We start from the raw sequence: 12,755 nt of genomic DNA on the forward strand, positions 1-12,755 counted from the left end.
TTTAGTCTTATCAATGAATCTTTTCAGTAGGGACTTATGGATTGTGTAAAAGATAATTCAATGAGATGTAGAAAAAATTGCAATTCTTATTTATCTTTATTTTTATCTGAAAATTCAAAGCCAGTCATCTAACAAAAATTTAATAACTGGGATAATATTCCTTTTTCTATCTATAAGTTAATTATATGTCACGCATGATACACAAGGTACTTCTTTCTCTGAGGAGAATGGGAGTTCTAAAACTGAAAAATTGCATGTTTACATTTTCCCCTCTGTGTATGGCCATGTAGTACAGTTTATATGTTTCTGGATAAGAGGATTGATAGATAAAATTAGCTAGTTCTAATCAAACTAATCCTTTCAAAATGGACAAGTAGTTTTAAAAAATAAAACATATATTGAGGACAATAATAATTACAATAATGCAAGCACAAGCCAACAATAAGAAAGTATCAGAGCTGTCACTTCTCCTACCCCCATACAAGCTCTTTATCAGGCATATTAAGTTAAAAAGTAGTGAAAGTCTATTAGACTTGATAAAATGCCAGCCAACAGTGGCCAATTAACTGATTTTGGAAAATTAATTTATGGAAAAACCATTGTATCTTTAGAAATGGTTCCACCATTAAGCAACTTCAGGGCTGAAAATGTGTCACTTTTAAGTATTCTCACTTGCACATAAAACTTGGAAATAGAATTCTAACTTTAATGAAAATCCTTCAAACGTACCTCATGTTTCTGGTAAAACATATAAGGATCTTGGAAGTTGTCACTCCCTGCTAACAACAAGTAAAACATTGAGCAAACTGAAAAATCAACATTTCTTAGACTCTTTTGATCAGAGAAGTGAGGTCGCAGGACAAACTGATGCACCTAAAATTGGAGACAGGGAGGCAGACTCAGAGAATCACAACTTACAAGAGCAGAAACCTCCCTGTTTGTCAGGCTAGGAAACCCTAAAATGTAATTTTGATGAATTGCAGGAGGCTCATTGTGGTCAAATCTAAGAGATTAAAAATTTCAGGGGACCCAATCCCATAGGAGAGCCCCTGTAGTTTTGTAAGTTTTACCTGTGAGAGCTCTACTAAGATCTCACAGTTATGAGAAAAATTCCCTCATGTTGTTGGCCAGAGGAGAAGAAAAGTAACCATTTTGAAATAATCCACAGCTTCTGTTCTTAACAAAGCCTGACTTGAAAGAAGCTATTTTATCTGAGCCTAAACTACTGGGGTTTTAGCCGAGGGTAAGCTGCCTTAGGGGAGGAAAATATCCTATTTCAACTCCCCCTAGCCTTCCCAACTCCAGCCCACTCTAGCCATCCCATCTCACCAAAGGGGAGAGGGACTGAGAAGCATGTGGGTAACTCACAGTCCAAAGACACAGGCTTACTGAAAGACTGAGACCTAATCATAGGACTATAGAATGCTTCTCCTTCCGCAACACCTTACCATCAAATCACTAAAGGCGTATTTACTGGTACTTGGTCTTGAGCTTTGTACAAAAAATTACAAGGCACACTAAAAGAAAAAAAAAATAGGCAGTTTGAGGAGACAGAGAAAGCATCAAAACCAGACACAGAAATGGCAGGGATATTGGAATTATTAGACCAGAAATTTTAAAAAACTACAGTTAATATGCTAAAGGCTCTAAACAGTGTAACACAAATGAAGAATGCCTTTGTTGGACTCATTAGTAGACTAGACATAGCCTAATGAAAATAATTTCTCAGTTTCAGGAAAGACTCTCTGAGCTTGAGAATATGTCAGTAGAAACTTCCAAAACTGAAATTTCAGAAAAAAAAAAAAAAAAGACTAGGAAAAAAGTAACAAAATATCCAAAAACAGTGTAATAACTACAAAAGCTGTAACAAATACTTAATGGGAATATCAGAAGGAAAATAAAGAAAGAAAGGAACAGAAGAAACATCAGAAGCAATAATGACTGAGAATTTCCCCTAATTAATATCAGATACCAAACCACAGATCCAGGAAGCTCAGTGAACACCAAGCAGGGTAAATGCTCAAAAAACTACCCATAGGCATGTCATATTCAAACTGTAGAAAATAAAAAACAAAGAAAAAATTTTGAAACAAGAGTGAGGAAAATTCTTTACCTATAGAGGACCAAAGATAAGAATTATACCCAGCTTCTTCTCAGGAACCATGCAAACAGTAAAGGAGTAGAGTGAAATATTTAAAGTGCTGAGAGAGATAGAATAAAACACCAACCAATAATTCTGCATCCTGCAAAATTATTGTCCAGAAAGTAGAAATAAAGACTTTCTTAGACAAAAATTGAGAGTATTTGTTGCAAGTATACCAGCCTTGCAGGAAATGATGAAAGAGGAGAGAAGCAAAATGATATAGGCCAGAAACTTGGATCTACATAGAAAGGAAGAATATTAGAGAAGGAATAAGTGAAGGTAAAATAAAAACTTTTATTTTTCTTATTCTCAATTGATCTAGCAGGTAACAATTTATTCAAAATTATAGCAACAATGTATTATTAAGTAATTATAGCTTATGCATAAGTGAAATGCATGACATCAATGACATAAGGAATGAGAGGAAGGAATTATGAATACTTTAGTATAAAGTACTTGTACTACCTGAGAAGCAGTATAATGGATTTGAAAGTGGACCTGAATTCATTGTAAATGCATATTGCAAATTCTAGGACAATCACTAAAAAAAAAAAAAAACTAAAAATAGAAGTATAATGGATTTGCTAAGAAAGAAGAGAAAATGGAATCATGTGAAATACTCAAAACCACAAAAGGCAGAAAAAGAATAGAAGACAAAAATAGGATCAAAGAACAAGGTCTATGAATAGAAAAGAGTAACAAATACGGTAGATATTAATCCAACTTTGTCAAAAATCACTTTGAAAATCGATAGCCTAATACACAGTTTACAAGACAGAGATTATCAGAGTGGATCAAAAAACATTACCCAACTATATCTTTCTACAGAAAAGTCTACTTTAAATATAAAGGTACATATAGATTAAAAGCTAAGAGCTGGAGAAAGATATGCCGTGCTAACACTAAGAACACTGTAGTAGCTATATTCATTTCAAACAGCATATTTTAGAGCATGAAAAATTATCCAGGATAAAAAGGGGTATTACACAATGATAAAAGGGTTAATTCTCCAAGAAGACATAAAATTGTTTTATATATGCATCTAGCAAAGGCACCAAAAATACGTGCATCAAAGATTTATAGAACTGCAAGGAGAAATAGGTGAGTCCACTATTGTAGTTGAAGATTTCAACATTCTTCTATCAGAAAATCAGAAGGACACAGTTGAAATCAACAATACCATCAATCAATTGACTATAATGGACATCTATAGACTATTTCATCCAACAACAGCAGAATACACACTTAATGAATACTCACCAAGATAGATCCCATTGTGGTTTATAAAACACACCTTAGCAAATTTGAAAGACCAGAAATCGTACAATGTCTGCTGTCAGGCCACAATGGAATTAAAGTAGACATCAAAAACAGAAAGGTAGATGAAAAATCTCAAAATATATGCGGATTAAAGAACACTTTTAAATAATACAGTGGTCAAAAAACAAATATCAACAGAAATTTTAAAATATTTTGAACTAAATAAAAATGAAAATACAATTTATTAAAATTTGTGAAATGCAGCAAAAACAGTGCTTAAAGAGATATTTATAGCGTTAAATGTGTATATGAGAAGACAACAAAAAACCAAAATTAATTTAAGCTTCCACTTTAGGAAATAAGAAAAAGGAGAACAAATTAAATCCAGAATAAGTAAAAAAAAGAAATAATAAAAATAAAGCAGAAATTAATAAAATTGAAAACAAGAAATCAATAGAGAGCAATGAAACTAAAAGCTGTTTTTTTGAAAAGATCAATAAAATTGACAAGTCTCTAGCCAGATGAACTAAGGAAATAGGAGAGATTACACAAGTTAATAATATCAGAAATGAAAGAAAGGACATCACTACAAATGTCATGTTCATTAAGAGGATAATAAAGGAGACCAGCCTGGCCAACATCTTTACTAAACCCCATCTTTACTAAAAATACAAAAATTAGCCGGGCGTGGTGGTGTGTGCCTGTAATCCCAGCTACTCGGGAGCCAAGGCAGGAGAATAGCTTGAACCCAGGAGGGAGAGGTTGCAGGGAGCCAAGATCGTGCCATCGCACTCCAGCCTGGGGGACAAGAACGAGACTTCATCTCAATATAGAAAAAGAAGAAGAAGAAGATAGTAAAGGAATACTCTGAACAACTCTGTGCTCAACTCAAATATTTGATAGCCTATGTGAAATGGACTAATTTCTTGAAAGACACAATCTGACAAACTGAAGCCATCATCAAGGTTAAGATTTGTATTAAATATGACCCTTAAAAATGTAACACTTTTCCTATCGGTTTCTCATCACAACCTTTGAAAACTAATAGATTTTAGATTTTTACTTAATTTTAATACTTTGATATAATGCCTCTGCAAGTTTTATATGTGGACCCTATTTCCAAGGCTCCTCTCAATGTTACTATACCACAGAACAAACCTTCCTAAAGCATTGTTCAGATAATGTCAAAAATCTTTACTGATTTGTCATTGTTTTGTTTTACTACTTCTTAGTTTTGTTTATAGTCAAGGTTTTAATTTTAATACTGTGATTTAATACCTCTGCAATAGTTTCATAAGTGGACTCTATTTCCAAGGCTCCTCTCAACGTTACTCTACTACAAAAGAAACCTTCCTAACGCATTGTTCAGATAATGTCAAAAATCTTTACTGATTTTTTGTTGTTTTGTTTAACTACTTCTTGGTTTTGTTTATAGTCAAGGTTGTAATTTTAATACTGTGATTTAATACCTCTGTAATAGTTTCATAAGCGAATTCTATTTCCAAGGCTCCTCTCAACTTTACCACAAAACAAACCTTCCTAAAAGTATTATTCAGATAATGTCAAAAATCTTTACTGATTTGTTGTTTTGTTTAACTACTTCTTGGTTGTGTTTATAGTTAAGGTTGTAGAGGGGAAATTGTAATAGGATGTCTATTGAGGCTTTTCCTGTTTACCGGGAATTAGTGACTAGGGCCCATGCCACAATTAACAACAAAATAGCTACATATTTCCATATTCTAATGATATCTGCTAAAAAGTCGCCAAATGTTGGAGTGAGTCCAGACTCTGCATATACTTGCTACAACCACCTAAAGGACTGGAACCTCGAAGTTAAATACGGAATTTTTTACCTCTCCTCATTTCCTGTCTCCATCCCCCAAGAGATGACCCAGAGGAAAGACAGGGAAGAGCAACTAAGAAGTAAACTAAGACTTGTTTCCCACTTCTATTGACTCTTTACAGCCACTGATCTAGCCAGTGATAAGGAACTCGAAAACTTTCAAACAAATAGGAAATTACAGTTTTAAACCGACCTGGATGTTTAGTAATCAAAATTAACCACAGGGTTTTTAAAATTTGTTAAAGATATTAAGGTATTGTTTTCAGTTACCCAAACCAGAAACCTAAAAAGAAAAGCCTCCCCCTTTCTCTTTTGCCTCCTCTATCTGAAGGGTCACTAAATTCCTAGGTAATTCTATCATCTAAATAATAATTCTCCTCATTGCTTCCTTTTTTCCATACTGCCACTGACATAATTTAGGTTCCTGTTATCTCTTACTTGACCTATACTTACTGATCTCCATTCCTCTAGAGTCAAAACCCTCTCATTCATCATCCACATTGCCAGATAATCGTTTTAGCATGTAACTCTCATTATTTCACTTCTGCACTATTCAAAGTTCTTTGATGACTCCCTGTAACCTCTAAAACCAAAATCCAAAATTGTTCATCTAGAATATGTCTATCTAGTGATAGGGTCCCATCCTATATAGCAGCTCCTGCTCACACTTTACACTTCAACAATACCGTACTTGAATTGTAGTTTTTCCAAGCTGTATTCACTCAAGCCCGTGGTCTTCTGCGCGATTTTCTGTATTTAGAATGCTCTCTCTTAACATGGGGTAAAGCCTATCACTTAAATCTCATCTCAAGTAGCTTCTCTTCTCTAAATCCTTTCCTGTCTTCAAGGTGCCCTAGGTTTTCTTTTTACAGATTCCTGTAGTATTTCAGATATACTGCCATTAAAGAGCAATTATCATAGCATATTATAACTACTAACACATTTGACTCAGCACTAGGCTGTAACTTCTTTGAAGAGCAGTAACTCTTTTCACTTTCATATTCTCAGTGTCTAGCCTGGTGCCTGATGTGTAGCAGCTGCTGGATGCATGTTTGCTGAATGCATACATAATGGAAGCTAAAATGTTGAACATATTTTCATATTAATTGAAAAGTGCTATATATTATGATGTTCTTTGATTATTCTTACACAGGTGAAAATGAACAACTAAAAATAAGTGCTGGTCTTATAAAAGAGAAGCTAAAGTCTCATGAACAGGTGAGTTTATGTATCATTCTATTCAGTCAAGTCCCTATGGAGATTTATCTTTTCAAATTAGGAAAAAAAAAAGAGGTTTTTAAATTAATAAACACAGCCAAATGTTTGTGGGGGTGTGTGTGTGTGAGATATACGTATATATGCCAATATCTTTAGTAAATGACAATTTGTTTTCAAAGCAAGTTTTAAGAGTTTTTTTTTTACAAAATATAATGTACTAACAAATAACTTGCATTACTTTTTCTTTCTACCAAAAAGAGATGCAGTTATTTTGCTACATATTTTTCAATTATGTTAATACAGTTTTTACTCTAGTAAACTCTATTTGTTACTACTTGTGAACTTTCTTACCATAATGTAAATGAATCCATACTCTTTATGATTTGGGTAATCATTACACCATTCCAAAACAGGGAGCATTTCATGTGGATCACAAATTATTTCTCTCCCAGGAGCCACCATACCCTCTGCTACTTTTCTTTATCTCCTGTAGGAACAGTGTAGTGACAGCAGTTGTAGAACACATGAACAGTGTCTAAAAAGCATAAAAGATGCTAAATAAATGTCAGTTCCCTCTGCTCTTTGAGAGGTTCATTATGCTAACTTCCTCATCTCTCAAGAGCTAATATGTCAAATTCTAGCAGACAAAAGATCCTCAAAACTCAAGTTGAATCTATAGGAGCCTTCGGCTTGAAGAATCTTCTCTAAATTCAGTCTGGTTCCTCATCTGAGGACCCTCTGAAGAAACCTGCCCAGAACTTCTGGTTAATCCTGTACAGTAATAAGTAGCATTGTGGCTATGCTCTTAGAAAATTTAGCTTTTCATCACCAATTTTGAGATGGTTTTTAAGTATTTCTGAAATTAATCCTACCCTTTCTTCCCCTTTCTTTTCCTTTTTCCCTTTATTCTTTCCTAATCCCTTTCATATATTGACTCTAGATTTCAAAAATAGATGGTAAAGTCAGATTGTAATTGGGGTGGGGAACCGGGGGAGAAAATTTGACCTACTTTCCTTTCTAAAACTTCAAGCACTACGATACTGCTTTGTCGAGAATACTATAGGAGTGTTCACAGGGGAAGAAATTAAAGAGAAAAACCACAACCCAAGAGTCTGAATTTCTTACTCAGGGGCTGCCCAAAGCAAACTATGACAATGCAGATTTGCTAATTCAAAACCTCTGAACACATCTAAAATTCATGGAGAAAACTCCCCAGGAACAAACTCAGGAGGTACCCAATAGCAGTATTTGTGAGAGTAGAAGGATTTTGCAACTTGTATAGAGAGAATCATTGTTTTTTATATCAAGAGTGAAACCAGAGGCTATTCCTTGGAATTTAAAGTTCCCAGAAAGCATATGAAGACAACCAATTGTAACCTACTGAGGATTAGCCTCTTTAGAAAAATGAAAAGATTACATTTTTTAGGAATGGCACGGGCTAAAATGGAAGAGAAGATCTAGTGAGATAGAGCTTGGCTCAATCCAGATAGAATAGTCTTCATGCCTGGAGGCTGAAATGCAAATCCTGGGTCTCACCGAATTAACTGGAAGCATTCCACTTTCCTGGTGACATCTTCCTGTGGCAAAAATCAGTGGAGAATAGAAAGGTACATAGGTTTGTCTCTTGTGGTTTCTCAGAGCAGCAACAGCTTAGTGCACACAGTTGTCAGAAGTAGTTTATAAAAGGTGCTCTGTAGTTGCCCATTTAGAAATCTAGCTACATAGAAAATGGCAATTTGTGGGATTGCCCGCTGGGTTCACCTGCCCAGTTTTAATCAGAGCCGAGAAGTTAAATAGCTTTGTCCATTCCTACAAGTTGCCTGGCAGGATAAGTAGAACAAACAGGAATCCAGACAAAATCTCTTGAACTGAGATAGTATGGAGGAATGTATGCCAATTTTTAATTGTAGGCATATAAGCCAGTGTGTCTTGACCTGTTTTAAATTTTTTAACCTCCTCAATACCATGAAATATCTATTAAAAGCTATGAATCCTCACTGAGAAAAATGCACACACACACACACACACACAAATAAATATGTGTATAATTTTACATTAAATTTTGGAAGTTGATCAAAAGCCTATTCACTGGGTCTAGGTTAACAGTTCTGACCTAAATAATTCTTATTGGCACTCCCATTCATTCAAGAAATATACATCAAGATATATGTGTGTGCACATATATACATGTATTTACACACAAGGAGTTGGGACTACAATGGTGAGTCCCAGCTCTTAAGTATTAGAGGCTTTTATTGACCTCTTGCCTTTATTATTGCCTTTTTATTACTATCATACTTAACTTTTATTCTTCCTGCTTTCCTTTTCTCTTGCCTACATTTTAAGCCTCTGAATAATTTCTTCTTGTAGGACCATACCCCTGGTAAAGTTGTAAAATTTATCTTCACAATTGTAAAATAACTGTCTTCCATCACCACTCTGAATGCTCCTCTCCCTGTTCTTAGCACAATAAATCACCCCATCCTTCAACAACCTAAGAAGCTAATCTCAGGCAGCTGTCAAGCACTTTGCAAATCCCAAACTCATCTTTCTCTCTATGCCTCCTCATAAAGCATACACTTACCATGGGTAATGCTTAATCTTGCTCTGGGAATTAGGAATATTTATATAATTTTTGGAAACAGAAGTTCAGCTTGCATTCAAAGAGACTCCCATTATAGTAAGCTTGCTAGCTATTGAACAGTGCCTTTTGTTGGCTCTACTGTATAGTTTTGGCTTATATTGAACATACCTTAATTCTGTAGTGGCATTTATTCATAAAATTAAATATTTTGAGCATCCTTAATATTCTAAACCCTGGTGATGAGTATCCAGAAAGCAAAGATAAAAAAAGACATTGTTTCTATAATATCTTTATCTTGTCTCCTTGGATCAGAAATTGATCTTTCTTATGGAATTCATGAAGCAGAGAGTAGGGTGGTGGTTAGGCTGTGGTGGAGGCAGCAATTGGGGAGATGTTGGTGAAAGGATAAAAAATTTTAGTTGGAAAGGAGGAATAGAATCAGGAGAGCTATTGTACAATTTGGTGATTGTTATCAATAACTATGTATCATATACTTCAAAATTGCTAAGAGAGTAGTTTTTGAATGTTCTCTCCACAAAAAAGTGATATGGATATACCTCACATATTTAACATATATTTAACATATCCATAATATAGATATGTTAATTGGCTTGAGTTAGGCATTCCACAATGTATACATATATTAAAACATCATGTTGTACATCATAAATATATATAATTTTTAATTTTCAAATTAAAAATTTAAATTTTTTTTTTGAGAGAGAGTCTCGCTCTGTCCCCCAGGCTGGAGTGCAGTGGTGCCATCTTGGCTCACTGCAAGCTTCAGGGCCTCCCAGGTTCAGGCCATTCTCCTGCCTCAGCCTCCCGAGTAGCTGGGACTACAGGTGCCCACCACCACGCCCAGCTAATTTTTTTTGTATTTTTAGTAGAGACGGGGTTTCACTGTGTTAGCCAGGATGGTCTCGATCTCCTGACCTCGTGATCTGCCTGCCTTAGCCTCCCAAAGTGCTAGGATTACAAGCATGAGCCACCACGCCGGGCCAAAAATTTAAATTAAAAAATAAATACTTTACACATACAAAAAATAAAATAAAATGGGTCTATCTCAAAGCTGATTATTCAAACAATGAAAAATATTTTTCCTTGTGGATATGATAACTTTTAATTATTAGAATGGTGAAGTTGTTCATTTATATTACATATAGTATCTTTTTAAAAAGTAATATAAATGGAGAATTTTTTAAGTATTTAAAAAGTAATATGAATGGAAAATTTCACCTTTCTAGGAATCAGAAGTTATATACACATACTTAAATTTTAAAAATTAATATATATTTTAATCTTTAGGAATATAAGAATAATATTGCCAAACTTGTAAATGAAATGAAAATCAAAGAGGAGGGATATAAGAAAGAAATAAGCAAACTTTATCAGGACATGCAGAAAAAAGGTAAGTTTAAAATAAACTTGCTTTTTTGTTATAGATTCAAGGGATATAATGTGCAGGTTTGTTACATAGGTATCTTGTTTAATGCTGGTGTTTGGGCTTCTAGTGAACTCATCAATTATATAGTGAACATAACTCGTGGTAGATCATTTTTCAACCCTCACCCCTCCCACCCTCCCTTCTTTCGCAGTTCCCAGTGTCTATGGTTTCTATCTTTATGTCAATGAGTACTCATTGTTTAGCTCCCACTTATAAGTGAGTACATGCAATATTTGACTTTCCATTTCTCAGTTAGTTCACTTAGAATGATGCCCTCCAGCTCCAACCATGTTGGCAAATAACTCAGTTTTATTCTCTTTTACGGCTGCATAGTATTTCATGGTGTATATATACCACATTTTCTTTATCCAATCCATCATTGATGTGCACTTAGGTTAATTCCATGACTTTGCTATTGTGAATAGAACTGTGATAAACATGCAAGTACAAGTGTCTTTTTGATAAAACAATTTATTTTCCTTTGGGTAGATACCCAATAGTAGGATTACTGGGTTGAATAGTAATTCTATTTTTAGTTATTTGAGAAATCTTTGTAATGTTTTCCATAGGGGTGAAACTAATTTACATTCCCATTAACAGTGCATTATTGTTCCCTTTACTCCACATCCCTGACAACATCTGTTTTTTTTTGACTTTTTAGTAATAGTCATTTTGACTGGTTTGAGAAGGTATCTTATTGTGGTTTTAACTTGCATTTATCTGATAATTAGTAATGTTGAACATTTTTTCATATGCTTGTCAGCTGTGTGTATGTCTTCTTTTGAGAAGTGTCTGTTCAAGTCCTCTTTGCCGACTTTGTAATGGGGTTGTTTTTGTCTTGTTGATTTGTTTAACTTTTTTGTAGATTCTGGATATTAGTCCTTTGGTGGATATATGGCTTGCAAATATTTTCTCCCATTCTGTAGGTTGTCTGTTTATGCTGTTGATTGTTTCTTTTGCTGTACAGAAACTCTTTAAATCTGATTTGTCTATTTTTGTTTTTGATGCATTTGCCTTTGAGGTCTTAGTCATAAATTCTTTGCCTAGGCCAATGTCCAGAAGAGTTTTTCCTATGTTTTCTTTTAGGATTTTTATAGTTTAAGGTCTTACACTTAAGTCTTTAATCAATCTTGAGTTAATTTTTGTGTATGGTAAGGGATGGAGGTCCAGTTTAATTCTTTTTCATATGGCTAACCAGTTTTCCCAGCACTGTTTGTTATAATAAATAGGGAATCTTTTCCTCATTGTTTATTTTTGTAGAATTTTTGAACATTAGTTTGTTGCAGGTGTGTGGCTTTATTTCTGGGTTCTTTATTCTGTTTTACAGATCTATGTTTCCATTTTTGTACTAGTACCATGCTGTTTTGGCTATTATAGCCTTGTAGAATAGTTTGAAGTAGGGTAATGTGATGCCTCCAGCTTTGTTCTTTTTGCTTAGAATTACTTTGGCTATTCAGGCTGTGTTTTGGTTCCATATAAATTTTAAAGCTGCTTTTTCTAATTCTGTGAAAACTTACATTGTTAATTTGATAGGAATTGAATATGTAGATTGCTTTGGGTAGTATAGTCATTTTGATGATATTGATTCTTCCTATCCATGAGCATGGAATGCTTTTTCATTTGTTTGTGTCATCTATGATTTCTATTATCAAACTGTTTTGTTCTCCTTGTAGAGGTTTTTCATCTTCTTTGTTAAATGTATTTCCAGGTAATTTTGTGTGTGTATGGTAATTGTTAATGGAATTGAGTTCTTGATTTGGTTCTCAGCTTAAGTGTTGTTGGTTTATAAGAATGCCATGGTTTTGATGCATTCATTTTGTATCCTGAAACTTTACTAAAGTCATTTGTCAGGTCTAGGAGGAATCTTTAGGGTTTTCTAGGTGTAGAATCTTTTAGATGAATCTTTAGGGTTTTCTAGATATAGAATCATATTATCAGCAAACAGATATAATTGGACTTCCCCTTTTCCAATTTGGATGGCTACTATTTATTTCTCTTTCCTGATTGCTCTAGCTACAGACTTTCAGTACTATGTTGAATAGGGGTGGTGACAATGGACATCCTTGTTTTGTTCCAATTCTTAGGGGACATGCTTTCAACTTTTCCCCATTCAGTATGACGTTGGCTATGGGTTTGTCATGTATGGCTCTTGTTATTTTGAGGTATGTTCCTTCAATGCCTATTTTTTAGGGTTTTTATTATAAAGGGTGTTGGATTTTACCAAATGCTTTTTCTGCATATACTGAAATGATAATATAGT

The 12,755-nt window shown here is 34.2% G+C and overlaps 1 protein-coding gene across 2 annotated transcripts in view; it reads left to right on the forward strand.

Annotated features, from left to right (window-relative positions):
* CCDC152 (coiled-coil domain containing 152) overlaps positions 1-12,755 on the forward strand; it is a 43,465-nt gene that overhangs the window by 16,730 nt on the left and 13,980 nt on the right. For both annotated transcript variants that reach the window (XM_054488752.1, XM_054488751.1), the window contains 2 exons: positions 6,400-6,464; positions 10,357-10,459. In XM_054488752.1, the coding sequence (XP_054344727.1) occupies positions 6,400-6,464; positions 10,357-10,459 (168 nt within the window). The remainder of the gene's footprint in view (positions 1-6,399; positions 6,465-10,356; positions 10,460-12,755) is intronic.

Source organism: Pongo pygmaeus, chromosome 4 (genome assembly GCF_028885625.2).
Source record: "Pongo pygmaeus isolate AG05252 chromosome 4, NHGRI_mPonPyg2-v2.0_pri, whole genome shotgun sequence".
Lineage (NCBI taxonomy): Eukaryota > Metazoa > Chordata > Mammalia > Primates > Hominidae > Pongo > Pongo pygmaeus.